Source organism: Protobothrops mucrosquamatus, unplaced genomic scaffold (genome assembly GCF_001527695.2).
Source record: "Protobothrops mucrosquamatus isolate PMUCROS unplaced genomic scaffold, P.Mucros_1.0 scaffold2284, whole genome shotgun sequence".
Taxonomy (NCBI): domain Eukaryota; kingdom Metazoa; phylum Chordata; class Lepidosauria; order Squamata; family Viperidae; genus Protobothrops; species Protobothrops mucrosquamatus.
This window is the reverse complement of record NW_015388371.1, coordinates 9,648-37,460: the sequence shown is the minus strand read 5'-3', so window position 1 is coordinate 37,460 and position 27,813 is coordinate 9,648. Positions and strand designations below refer to the sequence as shown.

The following is a 27,813-nucleotide window of genomic DNA, read 5'->3' as shown; positions in this document are numbered from 1 at the left end:
AACATGAACAATCAAACTACAATGCCTTATTTTCTGCTTTTGGAATTCTCAGTAACTCGGCAACTGCAACTGCTACATTTCTTTTTCTTTTTTGTGTTATACTTGGCAATTACAACAGCAAACCTTCTTATCATCTGTGCAGTAACTTTTAACCAGCAATTGCACAGACCCATGTATTTTTTTCTGATGAATTTGGCTCTGCAAGATATAGGCTCTGTTTCTGTCATTGTTCCCAAATCCATGGTGAATTCCCTCATAGATACCAGACACATTTCTTACTTTGGTTGTGTTGCTCAAGTCTTTCTCTTTGCCTTCTTTGTGGGTTCTAATGTATCCCTCCTAACAGTCATGGCATATGATAGGTATGTTGCCATTTGCCATCCACTGCACTACGAGAGGATTATGAATTGGAAAGCCTGCACTGAAATGATGATTCTGGTATGGGCTGCTAATCTTGTCTATGGAACGTTGCATACTACTGGCATTTTTTCAGTCCATTTTTGTTCTAATGTTGTTAATCAATTTTGCTGTGAAATTCCACAGTTGCTAAAGCTATCCTGCTCTGGAGTCAATCGAGTTGAAGTTGGAATTATTTTGATCAGTGCCATTGTAGGAATAGGTTGTTTTACTTTTATAATTGTATCTTATGCCATGATCTTCAATGCAGTGCAAAGAATCCCTTCGGAACAAGGAAGACAAAAAGCCTTATCAACTTGTATTCCTCACCTTATAGTAGTATCTATATTTTTATTAACAGGATTCTTTGCCTACCTGAGACCTCCCTCTAACACCAATTCTTACCTAGATTTTGCATTGACTGTTCTGTATTCCATTCTTCCACCTCTGTTCAATCCTATAATCTATAGCATGAGGAATAAGAATATCAAATTTGTTCTTTCTAAACTGTGCAGATTTTGAAAATTTTGTTTAATGTTGTTTCTATTATTTTCACCAAAATTTTCCATTTTTCTTTTCCTTCTATGAATAAAGGAATAAGCTAAAATGGGACACATGGTTAGGATAGAGGCGAATCCCACCTCTCAATTAAGAAGAATGGTAGAACCTGAAAGTTGCTCAACAAAAATCCTACATCTTTATTTACTATCAATGCATTTTATAGATGCTAAATGTGGATATTTGGCAGCTCTGGTATGGCATAGCCTGACAACTCCTGTTCTTTAGTGAAGTAAGCATCATGGTATAAGGTGATTGTGGAAATCAATTTTGATTGCAGGAAGGTTTAAATGATGCCATTTATTTTCTCCTGTGCTTTTCTATAAAAATGGTTTTCCCTTTTTTAATCAGTGCATCAGTTTTATCGATGTGTCCTACATCATGATTTTGAAGACAGTGTAGATAATATGGTATCCTGGTACTCTCTGAGCTTGGTGATTTTTGTACAGACATTTCATTACCAAACTTAAGTAACATTATCAGTGCAGTGATGATATTACCTAGTTAGGTAATTAAATATCTACAGTACAAGAAAACCACCAAGCTCAGAGAATACCAGACTGCACAGTTCAATGCTGAACTACAACTTTCCCATCAGTGTGGAAAATACCTTCTTGGCAAGGAAAGCAGAATTCCTTTTCCATGCATGTTCTCTGTCTTACTGATATTACCATATTTTACTTAACTACATAGCTGGCTTATCTGAGAACCTCCTTTAATATTCAATCTTATTTTGATTAACACTAACATTCCTATATTCATTTATTCCACTCTTGCTCAATCGAATCATCTATAACATAAAAAATAGGAATGTGGTATATGTGGAAATGTGACTTCTGTATCTGTAAATATATCATCTTGCATATTTAAAAAAATGAAATAAAATTTGAAAATCTGGACTGATTCTTTTATTACAAGTGAATTTTGGTGAATTTATTCCCTCAAAGAATAAAATATTTGAGAGAATTGCATTAGGGTCATTCAATGTCAAGTGGTCTGGGGGTCCCTGCTCGACCATCACGGATTTTGATGAAATTTTGTGTGAACATGCACACATGTCCCCAATGAACATTGGTAAAGTGTTACATTTGCCGATGCAATACTTGCGGAGATAGTCATTTGTTTGACCCCATACCGCAGCCTTCTACAGTATGACTCTGAGATTCCAGCAACTTTGAGACATAATATCTCTGGCAATATTTTGTTGAGAGAAACAAAACTTGGCCATCTTGTACAACTTTTTGTGCTCTATTAAACAAAATAATAAACACATTCTCATGAGCAATCTCCATCTAGATAATTTGGAGCAAAGTTGGCCAAAAATATTGTGGCTCAAAAAAAAGTTTAAAGTTTGGCTTTTTATATCTCTGGAAAGAAAGGTATGATAAACGTGAAACTTTGCGTGTAATAACTTAGCAACACAAGGTTTTCAAATATAAAATTTCATTCTCCTACTGCTTTCCAATAGTTTACAAACTGAGTGTAAATTTGATGTTTTTTTGTAAAAACACCAAAATATAGTATTTTCAGTCTGCTTTTACAAAAAAAGACCTTCTGGAAACTCTGTTAAATCATTCTCATTAGAAAGAGCATATTTCAACCTCCCTAAAAAAGTAGGATTGGTTTTTCATTGCTGACATATAAAGCCCTAAAAATAGGGACAAAGTTGGGGACATTGCCATGGCAATGTCACATGTATTCTATTATTTTTTGTCTTGTTTGTTTTATATAGACATCATTACTACTATTATATTGCATTGGTCCATGGTGACATTGTCATTACCAGTTCAGGCACCTGAACCAGCAACCCCCCTATCTTAGCATATCTTTTTGTAATGGCTGTCTCATATTTCCTTCAAAACTATGTCTGTATTCTTCTACATCATAATAGAGGGAGAAATTAACAAAATGATTTGCACCAGTTTATTTATTTCTTCATCTATTGAATTTGTTTGAAAGTTCTTAAAGATAATAGAATTTGAATTCAAGCAATACATAAATTAGAAAAAATAAAACTTTTCTCAAAAAATTGCATTAAATCAAGAAAGAAAACTGGAATAGATTTATCAATTATAAATTATCAATTTATCTGGAGACAAGGCTGAATATTCATTTATCTATCCTATGTAACTAATATATATTGAAGGAAGTTGGATTGGAAAATGAGTATAGTTTTAAACCTGGAGGAAGAAATATAAATAATCTGTGCCATGCTGATAACATATTTACAATTTGCAAAATATACATCTCAAACAACCATACATAAAATAGAATATTGAAAAGAAATTTCCTGGATAAACTGATTCCTAATAGGTAAATTAGCCTCACCAAAATGATTTTGTTATCCTTTAGACATAAAATATAATTTATACTGACAATCTGAAACTATTGTTTTTGATCAAAGAAAGCATTTTAAAACTTAGCTAGAAATATATATGTAAATATATACCCCCAAAAATGTGGAAAAACTGAGGAACTCATATTGCAAAGCATCATAAACCTGTTTCATGCATCTGTATATAATGACAATTGAATCTGTACGGATATGAATAAAACAATGGATGGTAACATTTCAAAGTGTATTTTTTAATCTTTGTTTTTAAACATTTAAGTATTATGGTTGAGAATGTGTGTCTACATTGTTGAAAGAAATGAAAGGAGATTTGCAGTGCTATGACAGGTCTATATTCCTTTCATATATAAATATGAGGGTTTTGTGCCTCTATAACATGAGTGACACTTGTATCACAATATAATATACTGTAAGGCCTTTTTCAATGTGATCATCCTTGCCCCCACCTATAGACACTGCTGCCTTTGTTTCTGTCTGTTTAGCGAAGTATATGTATCCTATACTTCCCAGTATATACTCTGCCTTCCCAAATGGGATGCTCAATTTTTCTTTTCTTTTTCTTCCAGTTATTTTTCCCTTCATCCCAGTCAAAGCTGCCAGATACATAGAAAGGTTTGGTCATCCTACAATCTTCCTGTAAGGATCTTCTTATTCTTGTGCATAGTTCTTAAATATTTCATCATTACTTTGTAATTATTGTAAATGTTCATTACTTGAATAAAAGATGCCAGAATATGAAATGAAATTATGAAATCTTTTGTTTTGCTGTAAGAGTTGTAGATGGATTCTTCTGAGGAAGTTGTATAGGCCACAGGAAAAAAATATTTGAGGGACATGAGTGCTTCAGAAATGTGAAATATAAATAAATACAATCAATAAATTTAACTCTATCATTGTCTTACTGCAGGGTTAGAGTTAGGATTAGGATTATTTTCCAAGAAATTTGAGGATATATAGACTTATTTTTTACAACACATATTTATATAAATTTCACTATAAATCTTATTCAGTCGGTTTCTTCTTCTGTGAGTTTCTTATAAATTTCTATGGATTTATACTGAATTACTTATTGTATTATAGATATTCTGGTTTTCTGTGGGATTATATTCTACCTCTTTCTATGAGTTTCAGGTATGTATCTTAAATATTCTCAGGCAGTCAAATGCAGCCCACAAGTGGGTGCAGCCTGCAATACAATAGTGCAATAATCATCTTGCTTTTTTGGATTACCAACATAAGTGTCACTGGTTTCAATGGTTTTATTGTCTAGCTTATTCTATTGGCATCCCCACCAGGATTAGGATTAGATCTCTGTTGCTTTTTCTCTCCCAATCATGGTATACAGAAGAGAAGATGGCCATTCTTAAAAGCTAGAGGTGCAAGAAAATCCCAAGTGATAAAAGATGCTTCAGCCAGGGCTCGTCCCTTGATCCAAGTTTCAGCTCTCATGGTTTTGACTGCTGGTATGACTTCAGCACCAATTCTGCTAACATCATTCTGAGATATTATTATGCAATGTGATAACTGGTACTGAGGCATTCAGAAGTAATTACAGAGTTGTTAATACCCAATTATATTAATAAGCACACAAAAGTCAGGGTTTTTTTGTGCAATACTCTTGAGGGAAACAGAACATATATTAATAAACACTCAAAACAGAAACCTCTCGCTGCAAATACTTGTTTCATTACATGTAAATTACTGAGGCAGCAATTATTTTGTGGAGATATATTTACCAATCTTGAAAGCATATAACAGAAAACAAAATCTCTTAAAATTGAAAGTTTAATATGCTGACATATCTCTGGGTTGCCTTTATAAATTTTCCACTGGGTCAAGAATTTAATCAATGGCTTCCCTACTGTCATATCCTGATATAGTGGAATAAAAAACCCAGGCTATTTTGGGAAGGACAATAAAATGATTTATTAATATTATTTTCCAGAAATTTGAACCTCAGACAGTGGATTTAAAGGGATTGTCAATCAGAATCCAGTTTGGTGAGATTCCACAGTATGGAATGAATCAATGTTTATTAATATATTCAAATCTGCAGAAACGTAGATCAAACCTTGATGCAAGTAAAAGAATTTTGAAATGAAATTAGTTAAGTGGGAGAAATGACCACTAACAGGTAAGTTAATACCATTGAAATAATTTTAAATCTCTCTGCCTTTGAATAAAATAATGGATGGCAATATTTCTCAACATATTTTTTATCTTTTGTTTTTTTAAACTTGTTGGACAAGGGAATACATTAATTTATTCTGATAATTTGGGATTTTTTTATTAGAAATATTCTACAGTGGGATAATGAAGCATAATATCACCCAATGGATATCAAGATACCAATTCTGTTGTAAATAAAGTTTCAACTTCTTTTAATTATATACCATAAAATACCTTTTTAGGAATCTAGAATTTATATCCTAGTTTAAAATCTTATTCTGATATTTTTCTTAATTCCATGCTAGGGCAGACAAGAAAAAAAACTTTTTTCCCCTCAAATAAGCACACACAGAGAAAGACACAGACAGAAACACAAATGCAATCACAAACACAAACACACAAAATAAGGTGGCCTTTTCTACCCTCAAAATTTCCAAGTAAAAGACCTAGAATTTTATTTTTATATTTATTTCCTAGATATCTGTTGCCTTTCCTCTAGAAGTACAAAGCATGTACATAGCACAGTCACCATTTTTCCAACATTTTCATAAGACTGTACAAGTGAAGAGATTGTGAATACTCTAAATATTCCCAGTAATCTTCCAGAGTTGAAAATAGACTTGAGCAGGGTTTTCCTAATCCTAGGTAATCATTTTGATCAGTACATGAAACAACAGAACTGGAAAGAGGAAAGAAGAAAATATCTGAGGCTGATAGTTGATTCTTGAGTACAGATGGATAGAAATTGGCCAAGTATGGTTTAATATGCTCATCCTACAATGATTTTTTTCCATGGTGTGATCTTCTGTTTATTCTCTCCATTCTTTATATTTTATCTGTTTTCTGTTCTTACCAAAATTCAAAATGCAAGTTGCCAAACTTTGTCTAATTGCATCTCCTCTGTTTCCTTGCAGTTATACCATGCAGCTTTGTCATAAATGAGACATGGATAATCAAACCACAATATCTTATTTTTTGCTCCTGGAATTCTCAAAAAAACGGCATCTGCAGCTCTTACATTTTTTCTTTTTGTTTGTGTTATATTTGGCAACTCTAACAACAAATCTTTTCATCATATCTGCAGTAGCTTCTGACCATCAATTGCACAGACCTATGTATTTCTTTCTAATGAATTTGGCACTGCAGGACATAGGATCTGTTTCTGTCATTGTACCCAAATCCATGATAAATTCTCTGATGAACAGTAGACACATTCCTTATTTTGGTTGTGTTGTTCAAGTCTTTCTCTTTGCATCCTTTACACTTTCAAATTTCTTCCTCCTTACAGTGATGGCATATGATAGGTATGTGGCAATTTGTAACCCACTCCAATATGAGACATTGATTAATTGGAAATCCTGCACTGAAATTCTGTGTCTGGTTTGGATTGCCAGTCTTCTCTGTGGAATTTTGCATACCACTGGAACATTTTCCAACCATTTCTGTTCTAATATTGTAAATCAGTTTTTCTGTGAAATCCCACAGTTGTTAAAACTATCCTGCTCAGGAACCAATCTAGTTGAGTTTGGAGTTGTTATGGTCAATATCATTATTGCACTAGGTTGTTTTACTTTTATTATCATATCATATGCCACAATCTTCAAAGTAGTGCAAAGAATTCCTTCTGAGCAAGGAAGGCTAAAAGCCTTATCAACTTGTATTCCTCATATTACAGTAGTGTCCATTCTTTTATTAACTGCATCCTTTGCCAATATGAGATGTCCTTCTGACACTCCATCATACCTGGATTTTGGGTTGACTGTTCTATATTCTCTTCTTCCACCCCTTTTCAACCCAATCATCTATAGCATGAGGAACAAAAACATCAAATTTGTCCTATCTAAATTGTGCAGATTCTGAAATGTTCTTTTAATGTTTCTCTTCTGTTCCACACAACTGCATTTTCTTGTCTTTTCTCTGACTTGTCTACATAGCTTGGATGATGGGAAATCCAATCTTTCAATCCAGAAAAATCATAGAAGTCTAGAAGTTGCTCACCAAAAATCCTGCATCCATAATTATTTTCAATGAACTGTACAGATGTTAAATGTGGATGAAATTAGGATTAGATTGTAACACCATTACGGAAAAATATATTGTAACAGAAAGGAGGATTTAAAAATGTGATAATTTTTTTCTGTGAGTTCTCTTGTATAAAATGAGCTTCCCTTTATATACGTGTGTATATATATATATATATATATATATATATATATATATATATATGTATGTATGTATGTATATATAACAAGTTTTATTAATTTTCCATTTTTACAAACCTTCAGTTATTTAAGGAAGCAACATGGTGGTTGGGTAATACATAATCCAATAACACGCTTATCCATACATATATCAGTTTACATCATCAAAAATTTCCTCTGTTTCTCTTCATCATTATAACAAATTCAAATTGGTAGATTGCTAGTTATAACTCAATCATTTAAAACATTTATAAACAGCTTTTAAATTGTATATCTCCAAATCCTGTTTTTAACTTATGCCTGGTTTCAATTAGAGTATTTAAGTTGGCTTTCTGTCCAATAATATTTAGATTTCGAATAGCTCACGGTTCCCTTAATTAATACAAAATAGTATCATCTCTAAGATACACTTATTATTTATTCCAATAAATTCTTGATTTATTTCACCATCATATTCTAATTCTCATTTTAATATCATCGCTTACTCATAAAATAACATTTATCCTCTGAATCCATCTTCTATTTATAGTTCAAAACAATTATTTAAATAACTAATTTATTTCCCTTATAGGTATAAGTCTAAGTATTAAATCCAATAATATCTTTTAAAATCTCCTTAGTTCATTAGATAAAGTTTAAAACTCTTCCATTAGATATCAAACAAAGAAAACCATTTTTTTTTAAATCTAACTCTGGCCTTCCTTTTATGCCAAACCGGCTTCCATAAAAAAGCTTTTTGGGCCTCAAGTGGCTCTCCCTTCCTTCCTGGATATATCATTTGAAACAGGGGAGACCATCCAGTCATCAGCCTATCAAGGAAGCCAGTCCCTTCACAGTCATTAAATCATTGACCCAATGGTTTAAGTCTCCATATCTGAATTGATATGTTTATCATGCGTTCCGATTGGTCTTCTTCTAGTTTCAACTGAAGTAAATGAAAGTTCATGTTCGATGTTGTAGTTGTTTTTGAATCATCTAGATTATCTGAAATCTCAGTGTATTGTCGTAAATCCTCTGGAAGTTCCATCTTAGCATTGCTTTTATCAGTTTCTGATCTGTTGTAGTTGTCCAGTCTTTAAGTAAAGTCGAGCTCTGAATATTAAGAGTCTGGGTAGATTGTTTCTGACATTCTTCCATTTTATTATTAGTTCCTTCTTCTATTGCTTTTTGAAGTGTGGGTTCCTCTAATGGGGTTTGTAGCTTTAAAGTGGCATGTAAGTCTTTCATTGTAGACTTCATTAGTTCAGTAGCCTCTAGAATTTTTTCAAGCATAAGTTTGACATTAAGCTGTGGGTGATATTCCTCCCTTTCTGTCTTAGTAGAGGCTATTTTAATAAAAGTCAATAACTCTCCACCTCCACTATAAAGCACTATTTTCACCACACAGCTGTTTCAAGTTCTTATATTTGGTTGCTGTCAAGGACAAATTTTGTTCTCAGAAATCTCCCAATGAGAATTTATTCCACTTGCTATAGCACGTTTTCACCACTAGATGTCCCCAGTAACATACATTTGGTCAGTATTTGTCACCAGTTGGGCCATGCAGAGGAGCTCTTGCTGTTGTCATGGAAAAACCAATGAAAGAAACAAGAGACAGCAACATAAAGCAATAATTCTTACTTTAAGATTCGAGGTTTATTCCAGCAATAATTTGGAATACACATATAAACAACACTTAAGTTAAAAACCCATTGCACGGAGGTCCAATGACATAGGAGATCCAACAAGGATGGCTATTGGCCAGTGGCAAATCAATCAGGTCTGGTCCCAACCTTTTATACCCTTTCCTGTCCTAAGACTGCAGACACTTTCTGCTGACCCTCTGCTGAACATAATTTAGAACATAAGGACTGGAACTGTGAGAAATGGGGAAAACTGAAAGTAGCTGATGGATGCGGGTTCCACATACTTGTGTACATTGGAACCTGCATCCATCAGCTACTTTCAGTTCCCCATTTCTCACAGTTCCAGTCCTTATGTTCTAAATATATTTTAAGCAAGCAAGCAAACTTAGCAAAATCATATTAAGTAAAGTACCGTATTTTCCGGCGTATAAGACGACTGGGCGTATAAGACGACCCCCAACTTTTCCAGTTAAAATATAGCGTTTGGGCTATATCAGGGGTAGGCAACCCAAAACACTCAAAGAGCCACTTGGACACATTTCCCACCAAAAACAAAACACTGGGAGCCGCAAAACCCTTTTGATATCTAAAATGAAGATAAGACTGCATATATCCTTTTTTACCTTTATGATATATGTGTGTGTGTGTGTGTGTTTGTATGCTTGTGTGTGTATATATAAAATAAAGGTAAAAAAGGATATATGCAGTCTTATCTTCATTTTAGATGTCAAAAGGGTCTCTCTCTGTGTCTCTCTTTCCTCTCTCTCTCTTTCCTTTCTTTCCTCTCTTTCTTTCTCTTTCCTCTTTTTCTCTTTCCTCTAACTTTCTCTCTCTCTCTTTCCTCTCTCTTTCTCTGTCTCTCTCTCTTTCCTCTTTCCTCTTTCTCTTTCCTCTCTTTCTCTTTCCTCTCTTTCCTCTCTTTCTCTTTCCTCTCTTTCTCTTTTCTTTCCTTTCTCTTTTCTCAATCTTTTTTCTCTTTCCTCATTTTCTCTCTTTCCTCTCCCCCTCTCTTTCTTTCTCTTTCCTCTCTTTCTCTCTGTCCTTCCTCTCCTTCTCTCCCTTTCCTCTCTTTTTCTCTTTCCTCTCCCCTCTCTCTTTCCTCTCCCTCTTTATCTCTTTCTCTTTCCTCTCTCTTTCCTCTCTCTTCTCTTTCTCTCTCTTTCCTCTCTTTCTCTTTCCTCTTTCTCTCTTTCCTCTCTCTTCTCTTTCTCTTTCTCTCTTTCCTCTAACTTTCTCTCTCTTTCCTCTCTTTCTCTGTCTCTTTCTCTTTCTCTTCCTTTCTCTTTCCTCTAATTTTCTCTCTCTTTCCTCTCTTTCTCTTTCTCTTCTCTTTCCTCTCTTTCTCTTTCCCTTTCCTCTCTCTTTCTCTCTTTCTCTTCTCTTTCTTTNTCTCTCTCTCTCTCTCTCTCTCTCTCTCTCTCTCTCTCTCTCTCTCTCTCTCTCTCTCTTCTCTTTCTCTTTCCTCTTTCTCTTCTCTTTCTTTCCTCTTTCTCTCTTTCTCTCTCTCCCTCTCCCTCCAGGTTAGGAGAGAGAGAGAGAGAATGAAAGGCAGATGGTGCCAAATGGGCGGGGAGGGGGAGCAGGACGGGAGGCAGTGGCTCCAGTGGCAGTGGCGGCGGTGGCACGGCAGCGGACACTGCAGCATCGTCGGGAGTCCACGCCGCCCCCAGCCTGGCCGCCATGTCCTCAGCTGAATGGGCGTCCGCATCCTCAGCCGAATGGGGAGGGGGAGCAGGACGGGAGGCGGCGGCTCCCAGCCGCCACCCCCATTGCGTCCTCAGCTGAACGGGCGGGGAGGGGGAGCAGGACGGGAGGCAACAGCTCCCGGCCGCCGCCCCCATCGTGTCCAGGGAGGGGGAGCAGGACGGGAGGCAACAGCTCCTGGCCGCCGCCCCCATCATGTCCAGGGAGGGGGAGCAGGACGGGAGGCAACAGCTCCCGGCCGCCGCCCCCATCGTGTCCAGGGAGGGGGAGCAGGACGGGAGGCAGCGGCTCCCGGCCGCCGCCCCATCGCGTCGTCAGCTTATATAAAGGAATAAAATAGAATACCCGTATTTTCCGGTGTATAAGACGACTGGGCGTATAAGACGACCCCCGAGTTTTGAGAAGATTTTCAGGGTTTAGAAAGTCATCTTATACGCCGGAAAATATGGTACAATTGCAGTTTAGATTACAAATAGTTCCTTTGGATTGAGCATAGCACAGTTCAATACTTTTTCCATGAGACCTGATTTAGTTCACCTTACATAGAAGAACAATAGCTAATATTTTCATTTTCCACACTACGAACCCAAAGACCTCCAGGGATGAGTGAATGAATGTGATGAAGTTTCTGAAAGGATTCAGGCTGAAGCATGGCAATGCAGAAGGTAGTGAAATACTAGCATCTCAAATCCAGTTTGAGATGGATGACATTGTGATTACATGTCCATAAAAAAAGCTACAAAGAACTTCATGCTACAGTCTCTAGGATGTGAGGATGAGTTTATAGCCTAGTATAGAATGTCATAGTATTTTTCAAACTGGAACAATCATGAATTACCATTACTGATAGATTTGTATGGTTTATCTTATCATAAATGTGATGATTGTGTTGATCATGTTAAGCAGTGGGATGTTTTTTAAAAAATTGAAATTCCAGAATATCTTATTATCATCATGTGAAATGTATATATAGTCAGGAATCCATAGTGTGGATTGTGTATAGAAATATATATTTACTCAATTTGCATGGGTATTGCTTAATAATCTATGAACCCTCCTATTTACATGTCCATATTCTGCAAAAAGGAGTAAACATATACCATTTCAAGAGCTTTTCTACCTGATGTTCCATCTGGAGATGTTCATGATTCTGGCATAGGAACTGAAAATCAGCACTTTTTCACAGATAAAGATTTGCAGCTGTGTGAAGATTCCAAATAAACACACCCACACCCACACACACAAACACTTTATTCAGTCAAAGTCATGCAAGTTAGCTCAGCTTTACACTTTTAGACTTTTCTTAATAGAAAGGAGAAATAAAAAAATATGTCATTAAACTCTTCAAAGTACAATTGTCTTCCAAATAACCATTACACTTGCTCACAATTATGACATATGAATCATGTGCTGCCATTTGGAGTGCCCTGTAGTATGAGGTATTAATTAATAGGAAATCCTGAGCTGAAATTGTGATTTTGTTCTAAGGATATTAACAAGTGTTTCTGTAAAATTCGATCATGGCCAAAGCCATTTTAATGTATACTCATTCTAATTGGAATTAGAATTATTGCAGCTGGTAGCATCGCAAAACAGTGTAGAGAATCCCTTCTGTGCAAGAAAGGCAGAAAGCCTTTTCCGCTTTTGTTCCCTACCTTACAGTAGTTCCTTGTTCTGTAAACCAGCATGTTTATCTATCTAAAATCTTCTTCCAGTACCTCAATTTATATAGATTTAGCATGATCTAACTGTCAGCTGCCACCTTATGCTGCTTGTGTTCCACTGCTATGTGGTCAGCTGCCATGAACTGCGGGGAGGGGGAATGAAGGGGGGACTGCTTAGGGAAACAAAAGTAAATGCTGTATCTTCTTGAAACACTACCTCAAGTTCAGCCAGCTGGAAGAAGGAGGGAGCTGTATACCAAACTATGCTTAGACGGACCATTAGGAAAACATATTGCCTCTATCTGATTGGTCACATGGGGCAGGCAATGAGAGACAGCTAAGGAAAGGAAGGTTGAACTTTGGGATTCTGGCTTTGCATTACTGCAATTGTTCAGAAATATTTTACAATAGGATAATCAAGCATAATATCACCTAATGAATATCAAGATAAGTGTTGTGTTGTAAGTAAAGTTCCAGCTTCTTTTAACTATATACTATTAAATACCTGTTAAGGAATCTAGAATTTATGTCCTAAATTAAAAGCTTATTCTGCTATTTTTCTTAATTCCCTGCTAATGCAACTAAGAAAATAAATATATATTTCTCATATAAGCAAACACACACACACACACACACACACACACACACACACCAATGTGGCATTTTCTGCCCTTAAGATTTCCAAGTAAAAACCTAGCAATTTATTTTTGTATTTATTTGCTAGATTTTCATTAGCTTTCTTCTAGAAGCACATACAAAGCACATCCTTCAATTTTCAAACACTACCACAATCCTGTATGAGTGGTAGAGAGTGTGACTGGTTCAAATATTCTCAGTAATTTTCCATGGTTGAAAATGGACTTGAGCAGAGTTTTCTTATCTGAGGTATTCCTTTTGATCAGTAAATAAAGTAACAGAACTGGAAAGAAGAAAGAAGGAAATGTGTGAGGCTAGTGGTTGATTCTTGAGCACAAATGGATACCAATTGGCTGAATATGGCCTAATATGCCCATGCTACAAGATCCATGGTGTGATCTTCTGTTTACTCTCTCCATGCTTTATGTTTCTTTTTGTTTTCTGCTCTCACCACAATTGAAAATGCCACTTGCCAAACTTTGTGTATTTGTGTAATATCTCTCTCGTCTGCTTCCTTGCAGGTATATCATGCAGCTTTGTCATAAATGAAACCAGACCAGAGTGCCTTACTTTCTGCTCCTGGATTTCTCAAAAAATATACAGCTTTTGCATTTTTTCTTATTTTTTGTGTTGTATTTGGCAACTCTAACAACAAATCTTCTCATCATCTCTGCAGTAGCTTCTGACCATCAGCTGCACAGCCCCATGTACTTCTTTCTAATGAATTTGGCACTGCAGAACCTAGGCTCTGTTTCTGTCACTGTTCCCAAATCCATGGTGAATTACCTCCTAGTCACCAGACACATTTCTTTCTTTGGTTGTGTTGCTCAAGTCTTTCTCTTTGCATCCTTTACAGCTTCTGATTTCTTCCTCTTGACAGTTATGGCATATGATCGATATGTGGCAATTTGTAACCCACTCCAATATGAGACATTGATTAATTCGAAATCCTGCATTGAAATTGTGAGTCTGGTTTGGATTGCCAGTTTTCTCTATGGCATGTTGCATACCATTGGCATATTTTCCACCCCTTTGTGTTCTAATATTGTAAACCAGTTTTTCTGTGAAATTTCACAATTGCTAAAACTATCATGCTCTGGATGCAATGTAGTTGAAGTTGGAATTCTTTTGGTCAGTGCCATTGACTACTAGTGCCTAGTGCCAACTAGGTTGTTTTACTTTTATTATTGTATCTTATGCCATGATCTTCAAGGCAATGCGAAGAATTCCTTCTGAACATGGAAAGCTAAAAGCTTTATCAACTTGCATTCCTCATCTTATAGTAGTGTCTATGTTTTTATTAACTGCATCCTTTGCCAATATGAGACGTCCTTCTGACACACCATCTTACTTAGATTTTGGGTTGACTGTTCTATATTCCCTTCTTCCACCCCTCTTCAACCCAATCATCTACAGCATCAGGAATAAGAATATCAAATTTGTGTTGTTTAAACTGTGGAGATTCTGAAATTTTATTGTAATATTTTTTTTCTATTCTGTTCAGCACAATTGCATTTTATTGTCTTTTGTTTGCCTTCTCTACACAGCTGAGATGGAGGGAAATCCAACCTCTCAATTCAGAACAATGGTAGAACTCCAGAAGTTGCTCAGCCAAAAACATACATCTATAATTACTTTCTATGCATTTTAGAGATGCTAAATGTGGATAAAGTGAGGATCAGGGTGTAATAGTATTGTGGAAAACAAATGTAATTGTCAAGAAGTTTAAACAAATTGTTCTATTTTTTTACTGTACATTCCTATATAAAATGAGTTTCTTCTTCTTAATCAATGTATCAGTTCTATCAATGTATCCTACATCTTGATTCTCAAGACAATGTGGAAAACATATTTTATGCGAAGAAGGCAGAAATCCTTTTCCACCCCAGTGATGAGACCTATTTTCATGCAGGTCTTCTCCTTTGATCTATGTTTGAATTTTCACAATTTGGAATGCTGGTAGAGCTTCAATCCTAATTGTGTTGATAAAATCATTGCAAGATAGTCATATAATTGCTAACTGCTAATTACTGGTACCTATTAATTATTTTAATTGGTACCTAAGAGATTAGAGGAAAACAGCACAGTTAAGAAATATTCCGGATATAAAATTCCTATTTCCTTTATTAAAAAAAAGATTTACTGTCTGAAAATGAGTACTAGAACAATATTTAACACTATGGAGCGTACATTCTAAGTTAAAGTAATTTTGTGGAAAAAATAGTAAGTAACATTTATGAAAAGAAAAGCTTTTTTCTCTTTTCTGGGGCTAATTGATATCTTTTTAATTATGTGTATCTTGATTATCTATATAACAAATTTCTCGCAGAGAAGATTTCATCAAATGATTTCTCAAGCTACTATGATAGATAATAAAATAAGATGATATGCAATTTAGGAGACAACAATAGAAGATTTTTTTTATGTTTTTCAAGAATATGGACCTTAAACATGTAGATTTAAAGGTATTGTATTATGAATCAGAATAGTGAGCATATAATTGAGAGTTCTATTGAAGGGATTTTTCTATCACCATTATTGGAAAGTGTTTCTTTTTACTGTGTACATATATACTCTTTATATCCAATAGTATAAATGAACATTTAACATGATGGGATTTAACCCACCTGATACTTGTAGAGATTGAAATTTTCATTTTACAGGAATTATGACTGAATGATTATATGTCATCAAGATGGTGACTACATAGCTTTTCTCTATGATGATCCCTAATATAGTCTTTCAGGGCTTCAAGGTGCTCCTATTGCCAGTATAACTGAAGCCATACACCTAACTACTGATTGCCCTCTTCTCTTTCCTTTTAACTTTCCCATCATTAAAGTTCTCCAGTGAGCTAAGTCTTTACATAATGTGTCTGAAGAAGGATAATTTGAGCCTGGTCATTTGAGTGTCTGTCAGATCAAGCCATATTTGATGGTCTAGTTTAGTTCCTCCATTTACTTTTAGAAATAATATAATATAATATAATAATAATATAATATAATATATAATATATATAATATAATATAATCATCATAATTTCTTTGTACTGCATCTGGTGATATCCTTGTAAAGAGGCATCATTTTGGTTGTTTGAAGATAATTAGCTATGAAAAAAAATAGTGGAATGGCAAAAATTGATAAATTGGTTTTTCTTTATTTTTTTCCCTAATCCAAATAATCCAACTACATTTTCCTTTTAATGTTTTTAACTTCGGTGTTCCAGTTTGGAATGCCATTTCAGAAAGGGAATTTGGAGTCCTACTGGACAATCACCTAAATATGACCAGAAATGTGCAGCAGCACTCCAAAACAGCCGACACAATCCTAGGTTGCATTAACAGAAGGATAAAACCAAGATCACATTAAGTCTTAATACCACTTTATAAATTCTTAGTAAAACCACACTTAGAATATTGCATCCAGTTCTGGTCACCATACTACAAAAAAGAGACTCTGGAAAGAATGCAAAAAAGAGCAACAAAGATTATTAAGGGTCTGGAGACTAAACCATATGAAGAATGGTGGCAGGAATTGGGTTATCTAACCTATTAAAAAGAAGGATTAGGGATGACATGATAACAGTGTTCCAATCCAATATTTGAGTGGCTGCCAGAAAGAAGAGGGGTCAACCTATTTTACAAAGCATCAGAAGATAAGGCAAGAAACAATGGATAGAAACTAATGAAGGAGAGAAGCAACCTAGGACTAAGGAGAAATTTCTTCACAGTGAAAACAATTAACTAGTGGAATGGCTTGCATTCAGAAGTTGTGGATGCTCCATCACTAGAGGCTTTTAAGAAGAGACTGGACAGCCACTTATCTGAAATTATATAGAATCTCTTGTTTGAGCCTGGGGTTGGACTAGGAAAACTCCAAGGTTCTTCCAACTCTATTATTCTGTTCTGTTCTATCTCCAATCACAAGCAACACATCTTGTTTTCATGTTCTGTGGATTTCAAATTGAACTTGTCCACAAAATAAAATTGATCAATTTCCTCTTCTTCTTGGTTGAAGCATACATTTGGATTATTGTGATATTTAAGGGCTACCTACAAAATCTAATTGATTGCATTTGGTCATTTAATGCATTGTAGCCAATTGTTGTTTTGTTATATCTTTCATAACAAAGAAAAAAAAAACAACCTGCTTCCAGAAGTGGTGAATGCTCCAACACTGGAAGTTTTTAAGAAGAAACTGGACAGCCATTTGTCCAAAATGGTATAGGGTTACCTGCCTGAGCAGGGGGTTGGACTTGATGACCTCCAAGGTCCCTTCCAACTTTTTATTATTATTATTATTATTATTATTATTATTATTATTATTATTATTATTATTATTATTATTATTATTATTATTATTATTATTATTATTATTATTATTATTAATAATTTGGTGACTTAATAATTAGTAGATAAATTAGCATAAATTCTAACTTGGTCCATACATAAAAATAAGGGATAGTGATATTCCTGAAAATACCATATTTGTTGTTAAATGTTTGTCAATATTCTTGAGAATTGTGAGGTTTGTTCAAAGGGATTCTGAGAATTGGAACTCGTGGCTTTGGATTTTCCATCTCATTTCTTGCAAAAATAATTTTTATACATAAAAAGATTAGCTAGATTTATATGTCCAAATATATAATTATGTAGTGTCTGTCAATTTAATGTCTGTCAACTTGGCAAACAATGATTCTTTTAGAAAATCAGTAAGTTTAAACATTGTTGTACAATTATAATAACATTCCATGGAGTAAACTATGAAAACAATGAAGAATAACTGAGGCATATCAAGCAAAGGATTATTCTGACTACTTAACCCAATTCCTTCCTCGATGCAAGAATCCAAAATAATTTTGTTTTATGACAAATATCTGATATTTTCTTGACAAGTAAACTACTGTTGTTTGGTGTACACATTTCATTGCCGAGATCAAAGTATAATCAGCCACAGATGACCAAATGCATGCAAGTTAAATAATGAATGGATATAAAACTCTATTTTGAGATATCTCAAATAATGATCACAAAGATGAGATACAGTGGGAGAAAGCCACAGTAAGAAAGAACATGTATCTAAATTCTACTTAGGTTTAAGTTTGCTGGAAGACAGTTTTTACTAATTTATTTTCCTTATATCACATTTATTTTTTTAAAATAAAATGCTTTGAGAGCATGATGTTATTTTAATGGTTAACTTGTGAATGTTGTGATATTACTTACTGTTGCCGTAAGTATCATAAAAATAGTTATATAGAAAAGATTGGTGGCTACATTGTTAAGTAAAATTCTTTCATTTTTAAACGGATGCAATATTAAACACAAATACATTAATTTTGTATTTGTGGAGTTCTTCATGTTCTCTCAACTTAGTTGTTTGCTTGCAGACATTTCATTAGGTGACTAGATAACATCATCAACTGCCCAGAATCACTTACATGGATGGTATAGAAATGGAATGAATGAATGCATGAATGCATGAATGCATGAATGAACTCACTGCTAGTGAATATGGGATGTTTGCTTTCTGTTTATACACAGTAGTTTGCTCTGCTAGTGTTGGTGGGGACATGCCTTGGTAGTTTCTTGATTAGGATTCTGCTTGATTCTTTGTCTGGTGCTAATTTCTGCTTTTCAGGGTGTTGGTTGCTGAAGAGGATGTGTTCTAGTCTTTGTTTTCTTCTTACTTTTTAAACTGTCTTTTGAATGGTGTGCAGATGTGGTTTATTGATACATATGTGTCTGTTGATGGCTGATTTGTCTGAATGCCAGGCTTCCTAGAATTTTCTAGTTTGGTCTAGGATGCATGCCATTTCCCAGTTGAAACAATCTGGGAAACTGAGTCTATCTCTGTGTTGTGAGATTATAGAGTTTTCATTGTACCTTCTGATTGTTATTTGGTGTTCATGGATGCACTTTGCTAGTTTTGCCTTTGTTTTGTATAGTGACTGTTAGATTTGTTGCCCTGTATGTTGTAAATGAAATATATTTTTGGGAGGAGGGGTTACTGGGTCTTTTGACTTACTTAAGATGTGTTTTGAAGGTTTTCATTTGTTTATATACTGCAGTGAATCCATATGGCTTTAATAATTTGTAGTTTCTGAGATTTTCTTTTGAAGTATGGTAGTATTATCCATTGCATAGGTTGAATGGTCAGGCACATCATTTTGTTGGAAGATGTGATGTAGGCAGTCTGTTTCCTTTTTCTCATATTCTAGGTTGCTGCCATGCACTTGTACTTGTCTGAATAATATTGTTACATACCTTTGATTGTGGGAGGTTGAATCGTTACTTTAGTAATGGAATACTTGGTTAGTGTAGGTTGCTTTTCAACAGACATATGTTTCTAATTTGCCATTATTTCCTCTGCTGATGAGGATATCTAGGATGGGCAGTGTATTCTTGCTTTCTTCCCTTGTGAATTTTATTCCTTTGAAGAAGTTGTTGATTATTTCATGTGTCTTCTCCAATTGTTTCTTTTTTATTATGACAAAGGTGTCATCTTCATACTGAACCCATACATTTGATTGTATGTGTGGGAGTGCTATAGTTTCCAGATGTTTCATTGCAGTCTTTGTTTTGACTCCTGAGAGTGTGACTTCATGGATGTTTATCTGATTTGTTGATATATTTGACCATCATATTAAGAGCAGATAGTGAGGCAGAGATTGATGGGGTCCATGATTCTGAGTAATTTGATCTGAGTGTATTTGGGTAGGTTATGTGTCTCCATAAGAATGGAGCCTTTTATAGTATTGTTGCCATGTTTTGTTTTGTTTTTTATTTTTGCTAGTTCCAGATCTATGGATGTAAAGAACACTGTGAAATCATAATTTCATCTTCTATTTTTAGCCCTTTGATTCTCTTCCATTGGTATTTAATATTTATTTATTTAAAGCATTTTTTCCAGCCAGAATCTGAGTTCATGCTCCCAGAACCCCTGACAAAATCTCTCCCTCTCTTAATCACTATTTCTGTCATACAGACACATGCTGCTGGAGAATCTTGGCTCTCAAGCTTTCAATATAAAAACATTTTCTTTTATGCACTGGTTTACTAAAATTGGTTCCTGCTTATTCTGTAGGATCTCAAGGTACCATCCATATCATTCCTTTTTTCACCACCATAATAACTCTTTAGGAATAATAAAAAGCTGAACACTCAACCTCCATAATTGAAGGTGAACTGAATCAAGTCTTCCAAATCCTAGACAAACATTTGGCTATGACAACAAGGAACAGGATTGGGAGGGATAATGGGAAAAGGTAACACAAGGTTGGTGAATCATTTTCCTCCACGTGGATAGAAATATAGAGAAATGTAGTTTTTTTCTTTTTGTGATGTATCCACTTTTATATTTTTTCTTTTAGTCTAACTAAATATTAAGTTAAAACTTTGTAGATTTTATTTCATTTTATCTACCCTCTCTGCTTCTTTGCAGATCATACATGAAAATGGTCTGGTCGTACATGAAAATGGATAATGTGACCACAGTACCTTCTCATTTTCTGCTTCTGGAATTCTCAAAAACTCGACAGCTGCAACTTCTACACTTCTTCTCATTTTTAGTATTCTACTTGGCAACCATAATAGCAAACCTTCTAATCATTTTTGCAATAACTTTTGACTATCGACTGCACACACCCATGTACTTCTTTCTGATGAATTTGGCTATGCAAGATCTGGGGTTGATTTCTGTTATTGTTCCCAAATCCATGATAAATTCCCTCAAGAATTCCAGATGCATCTCTTATTTTGGTTGTGTTGCTCAAGTCTTCCTCTTTATTTCTTTTATAGCTTCTGATTTCTTCCTTCTCACAGTCATGGCATATGATAGGTATGTTGCCATTTGCCATCCACTGCATTATGAGATGATGATGAATTGGAAAACCTGCACTGAAATAATGATTCTGGTTTGGGTCGCCAGTCTTCTCTATGGAATGCTGCACACCAGTGGCACTTTTTCAGTCCATTATTGTTCTAATACTGTCAATCAGTTTTTCTGTGAAATTCCATATTTACTAAATCTATCTTGCTCTGGCTTTAATCTAGTTGAAGTTGGAGTACTTGTGGCAAGTGCCTTTGGTGGGTTAGGTTGCTTTATTTTTATCATTGTAAGCTATGTCATGATCTTCAAGACAGTGTGGAGAATCCCATCTGTACAGGGAAGGCAAAAGGCCTTTTCTACTTGTGTTCCCCATCTTATAGTTATTTCTATGTTTACGATAACTGGAACCTTTGCCTATCTGAAGCCTGCCTCAAATTCCACATCTTACTTAGATTTAGTATTAACTATCCTATATTCCATTCTTCCACCCCTGTTCAACCCAATCATCTATAGTATGAGAAATAAGCATATTCTGTCTAAACTGGGGAAAATTGAAAATTTATTTCGTTTATGCTTTCTCATCTGTTTGATGTAACTATACCTTTATCTTTTACTTTCATGTTCCTGCTAAAAGGAAGAAGTTGTAGAAAGAAGTCAAGCTGAGAAAAATAGTCGAACACCAGGATCAATATAAAAACAACTGTCTTTCCCACTTCCTGGCTTGGAGTAAAATTGTTCACTCATAATTGTCTCTAATTATACTAAAAATGCGAATCCTGGGTACATTCATGTTGAGAAAAATAGTTGAACACCAGGATAAATATAAAAACAACTGTTTAATAAACTAACAAGTAATAAGAGACCTAAGGAAAACAACTTTCTTGGCATAAGTAAAATAAAAACATGTGAGCTTACTGACATGTGAGCTTAATGAACCTTCTTCCCAAGTTAGCACCCTCTATAATGGTTGGATTTCCTATTTGTTTGAATATAATATATTCATAATTATAGCAAAATTAAATATTAAATGTATCAACCTTGCCAGGCATGTTCAACTGCCAGTATGGCCAATTGTCAATATAATTGGAGAAGATTAGATTGGAGAAAATTTAAATAATTTAATTTAATAGTAGGAACTACTATATGGATTCTCATTGACTTCCTTCACAGCATACAAGAAAGCCAAGACTTGCTGGTAGTTCTTTATCACTACACTGTAATGAAAGCATTTGTATAATCCAAGAATATCCTAGACCTTTGTAATCAAAAGCACATATTTCTTATAGAGACATCGGTTTCTCAGAATGGCACTCAGGATGTGGCAACAACCACATACTTCATTAGAAATAAAGTATATATAACTTTGAAATGATCAATAAATGACTCAGAAAAGTAGTTTTTCTCCTTTTATGAAAGATTCACACCAGTTATTTGATTAGGCTAGTGAGAGAAAGAGACTTCTGCTATTGCTTTCTTTGCAGTTCTGGCGGTTTGCCTATAAGAAGTAGATCAGATTCACCTTTCTATAGGTGAAGATAATATTGTGTGTCAAAGGAAATCAAATTTCCAATTGTCCCCTAGGTTTAAAAAATATATGTCTGAAAGGGGAAAAGAATTATGAAGCAGCAAAGTACAATATGATGTATCAGTTAGAAAAGCAGCAGTTGGCTGGGCTCAGACGTACCACTAAAGAATGATAAAACTTTTTCCTGCTTAATGGGATGCATGAATCCAGCCAACAAAATATGTTTAAAATACTATTGCAGGATTGTTATTTTCTCTGAAGTTTTTGTCCTGAAAACTGAAAGGAGGAAACTATAGTGTCATTAATTATAGAGTCCTGTGAAAAAAATGTCCTTTTAGATTTGATCCAGTTATTCTAATAGTAGTTATGACTTAGGCCTCATTGATTTTAGTGAATTTCATTTTACTTTGATTTGGATTATGATTATGTGTTCATTTTCAGTACCATGATTTGGTTCACTAATACACAAGTGATTACCAAATTTACCATATTTACAAGAGTAAAAATGAGAAAGGTATATTGATGTGATCCAAGATTTATTTAAGAGAAACATTTTCTTCATTTTTCTTCTTTCCATATTCTTCTAGCCCTATAAGAATCTGGTGACAAACATAACATTAAGAAAAGCACTTCAGAAACTGAGTATGGTCTTCCTGGCCCACATCTGACACTTGAACAATCCACCTTGCTTTGTTATATTCTTTGTGTTTAACTTTTAATAGCTATTGATCAATATAGTCATCTTATACATGTTTGAAACAAGAGGTAACACAGTAAGAGGGATGGAAACTGAAGGACTGTGAGAAAGAGAGAATATGAAACATCTTCATTTATTCTGAGAAATCCAAGCTCTTAGAGATACAATGGTCATTAAGATGAAACTGCAGTAAATAAGAACCATTTTGCATCCAAAATTGAAGGAAGTGCCTCATATGATACAGAAGGTGGGATTGAAAGAAGTTAAAGTAGTCTTGACAGATACTGAAAACAACATGATCTGATGATCAGATTAATAGAGTGTAGTTCTCACAAAAGAAAGGCAAAATACAGAATTGAGAAAATGATATTCTAGAAAACCTGTAACCATATATTTAGTACAATCTTATTGAAATTTTCTATTTTGCTCATCCATTAAAAAAAGAAAAAGTTGCTTTCTCTTTACAGTAATTATAATAATGTGCTCCTGGATATCTTATTGAAATAAGAAATTCCTTACATAGGATCTTCAATAAACATTGATCTGGGGTGTTCCTGGAAAGACAGAACCTTGAAAAAGGAGACAAACTGAGAAGAGATCCCTCCAATGACAAAGTCACCTGGCTGGTAATATTCATGTGGAATTTGGAGGGCATCAATTGTGTTGCAGAGAATGGGTTGCGTCTTACATTCACTTTGGGTTAAAAACATCAGCCATAACATCAGCAGACATAGTAACAAAAAGATCATTGCAAATATAAAAATGAATCTGTTTCCTCCAAAGTAAAATTCAATGTCCCACTCTATTTCATTAATATCTAATGTTAGTTTTCTTATAGCAATCCATTGTCAATAATTTTTCATTTTCCTACTTTCTATCCATGGAACAAATACAAAAATGAAATGAAATGTTGGTGTTTTTCTTTGCTCATGCCCTTTTCTAACATATATCTGTTCTGTTTCTGATTGTGGAACTGTTCACTGAAACTTCATGCAAACATTAAACAAGAAATAACATTATTATCACTTGAGATAATGATATAGTTCTCAATGAGCTCCCCAAAGTATTCTGATCACAAGTAACAGAGTATCTGAAGAAAACATGTTTGTGATCTCATATCTGGTCCTCATTGAGAGAGGAAGGATATTTGTTTCTATAATAATTAGAAAGAAAATACATATAGAAAAAGAAGATTTGGAAAAAGGTAAAGAATATTATTGTGATAAAATAACAATAAGTTGCAGTCAGCAACTTATGAAAGCATAGGAAACTCTCAGAAGAATTCCAAAATAGACTCCACAAAGTGGTCATCCACATATCTGTCTTGCTTGAATAATGAGTATATTCTGTAAACAGAAGTATTGCTGAATAACGAATTAGCTTTTTTTCCTTTAAGATGAATTTATTTATTCTTTATTTATTTTATGTATTTATTAAACGTTTAGGCTGCCTGTCCCCCCTACAATGTGAAAGCATAGGAAAAGAATGGAGTTCTATCTAGCCAAAGAGAATTAGCTTAAGTTACCTTTAAAAGACACTTCTGCATCAGTATGATTTTCCCCTCATTCTTTCCTTGCCACTATGTAGCAAATTATTTAACTACAAATTATCTGGATTGATGAGATCATATTGTTAATAACAGTTGGGAAACATTACATGGTCATATTAAAAGAGGAAGGTAGCAATAGTGGGTAATAGTTCATTACCCAAACTAGGTAACAGGATCAGTGCTATCAGAAGAGAAGGGGTATGTATATTCTCTCATGAAGAGGTTTCTGATATTATAATGCTAGGAGCTGCTAGGAAAATGATTGCGGAGAGGTTAAATCCCTTGTTGACTCTTCAGAAAGCTTTACATTATATTTCAGTTGAGAAAAAAGGCAGCTAGGTTAAACTCAGAGATGTCCATATAATGTGGAAAGCTCAGGAGGAAATGTTGTATTTTAATCTCTTACCTTTGCAATGGTAGAACCAAGCTGCTTCACTCTATCTTTCAAAACTTCTTTGACTGCTTTATTTCTAAAGCTATAGATAATTGGATTGAGCAAGGGGGTTACTACTGTGTTGAGCATTGTGGCTAATTTATTGAAATCCATAGATGAGTTTTCAGATGGCCTGACATAGATGAATATGGAGCTACCATAGTAGATTGAGGCCACGGTGATATGCGAACTGCAAGTGCTAAATGCTTTATTCCTACCTTGGGCAGAAGGCATCCTTATCACTGTGACAATAATGCAGACATAAGAGATGGTAGTGACGGAGACAGAGGAAAGCAAGGTAAAACACGATAAGGCAAATTCTAAAGCTTCAACGAGGTGGGTATCTGCACAGATCAACTTTGTCAGGGGTCCTGTGTCACAGAAGAAATGATCAATGATATTGGGTCCACAGTAAGGCAGTTTTGACTTGAAAACCATATCAATTATAATGCAAAGAAAACTAATGAACCAGCAGAAAACCACCATCAGTAAACAAACTTGGTTACTCATGATGGCTGTGTAGCGCAATGGGTTACATATAGCTAGGTAGCGATCCACAGACATTGCTCCCAGTAGGAGGACTTCTGTGGTTCCTGCAAGAAAGTATAATGTGACTTGAAAGGCACACGCAAAGAAGGAGATGGACTTCTTCTCTGAAATGAGAATGCTGAGCATCTTTGGTGTGACAGTGGTGGTGATGATAATTTCCAACCAGGAAAGGTGGCTGAGGAAATAGTACATAGGGGTGTGAAGACGGGAGTCCAAGCGGATCATGAGGACAACCAGAGCATTACCCATTAATGCTAAAACATACATGATCAGGACAATGCAGAATAGAGGCAGCTGCATCTTCTGGAGATGAGAAAAGCCAAGTAAAACAAATTCAGTGACAGCATTTCCTGAGATATTTTCTCTGCTCTTCAAGATCATTGGGTCAGACAACTGTAAAACAAACAAGCAAAAATCCACAAAATATTATTACTTCTATTAATTCTTAGCATGAAACAAAAGAATAAAAACAAATTAGGGGAAATTATGAAATAAATTTGTGTATCCCAAACCAATGAAGAATTTGATCCTTGGCTCTACTTTCCAAACCATCTGAGAGAAAAAAATATATCTAATATATTTAATCTATCTATATATTATAATTCACATACATACCCAATTCTCACACACACACTCACCAGAGTCTAATTTTTATTTGTTTTTCTTCCAAATCTATCATCAGATTTTTTTTCCTGGTATATGAAAGAAAATTCACAACAAATTTAATCTCTTTAAATCTATCTGGTTAAACAAAAAAATAGTAAGATAGTGGCCAGAAGGCTGAATGTATGAGATCCATGTACTAGTTGTTGTTAGCTTGTTGCATGTATTTATTTGTTGTCCAAGAGAAAATTAGCAAATTACTGGGAAATTATAGTGTTAATAGAAAAAAAGAAAAATAGAATATTTTCCAACCTCCAAAGACTTTACTATCTCCTCTGTGGGAAGAAGAGACCAGAATAACTAGAGAAAGGATAGACAAGAGAACAATCTCTTTCTGGTGGAGATCTTTCTTCAATAGAGGGGCTTTTGATAGAGATGTCACAGCCTGAAGGACTGGAAGAGTTGTGAGCTTGGGTTTTGAACAAATCATCCACTGAAACTACTGAACAAAACCTCATGAATATGTAGGCATTTAGTAGACATTGCCACAAACAGCAGGCATATCTAAGAAATAATTAAATGATTAAATGAAATACATTTTATACAACTTCACTCCCAAAAGAATCATCCAAATGGAGCACTGTTGATTATTAATATCACTGCTTACCTTCAGGCTCTGGGATTTCCTTGCAATTTTGAATTCTTCATTCAGCATCTGCAAAATTCATCGTATATAGTTAAGGGTGGGACACATGCAATAAAAATTATTCAAAATTATATAATCACATGAATGTGATTATATTCAGAGAAAGTATGAAATGAATAATTACCATATAGCCTTTGATTAAACTTATTATTTTATTATCTCTATTTAGTATAATCTATATATTATATATATTTTATATTTAAGTTTATTATTGTATATTAGAGTTAAAGTATGTTAATATTTGATTGTATTATGTTTGGGTAGCTTTATTTAGATTTGGGATGTTATGCGCTTATCCCTGTATTCAGTTATGGGAAGTCCGGGGAGGGGAGGGAGGGAGGGGATGAAGGGGGTAGAATTATATAAAATTTGGTGTATTAATATGTTATAGAAAAATAATGTAAATTTTTTCTTTGTGAAGAGGAAATGGTCGGCTAGTACCCCCAAACTGCATCCGAAGGATGTGGAAAAGAAGGTGGTGGGATGTGTAGGATAGTTGGAAAGGAGGAAGGAGGAGAGAGGTGTGGATAGGAGGGGAAGGAAGGAAGAGGGAAGTAGGTAGGAAGGTTGAGGGAGAGAGGGTGGATGCAGGGGGGGGGGACTGCCGATCATCTC

At 34.7% G+C, this 27,813-nt stretch overlaps 4 protein-coding genes across 4 annotated transcripts; 3 read left to right on the top strand and 1 right to left on the bottom strand.

The window, feature by feature from the left end:
- Positions 1-918, top strand: LOC107295280 (olfactory receptor 14C36-like). Its single transcript, XM_015824589.2, has one exon. It carries the CDS (start codon positions 4-6, stop codon positions 916-918), a length of 915 nt encoding a protein of 304 aa, XP_015680075.1. The 5' UTR covers positions 1-3.
- A 5,503-nt stretch (positions 919-6,421) lies between these two features.
- On the top strand, positions 6,422-7,336 carry LOC114923182 (olfactory receptor 14A16-like). The gene has a single exon (XM_029285807.1). It carries the CDS (start codon positions 6,422-6,424, stop codon positions 7,334-7,336), a length of 915 nt encoding a protein of 304 aa, XP_029141640.1.
- A 13,435-nt stretch (positions 7,337-20,771) lies between these two features.
- LOC107295279 (olfactory receptor 14A16-like) lies at positions 20,772-21,731 on the top strand. Its single transcript, XM_015824588.2, has one exon. It carries the CDS (start codon positions 20,778-20,780, stop codon positions 21,729-21,731), a length of 954 nt encoding a protein of 317 aa, XP_015680074.2. The 5' UTR covers positions 20,772-20,777.
- Positions 21,732-23,197: 1,466 nt separating this feature from the next.
- LOC107295278 (olfactory receptor 6M1-like) lies at positions 23,198-27,207 on the bottom strand. Its single transcript, XM_015824587.1, has 3 exons — positions 27,160-27,207; positions 25,314-26,282; positions 23,198-23,260 (listed from the first exon to the last, which is right to left on the bottom strand). The coding sequence occupies exons 1-3, from the start codon at positions 27,205-27,207 to the stop codon at positions 23,198-23,200; spliced, it is 1,080 nt and encodes a 359-aa protein (XP_015680073.1).
- Between the last annotated feature and the right edge of the window lie 606 nt (positions 27,208-27,813).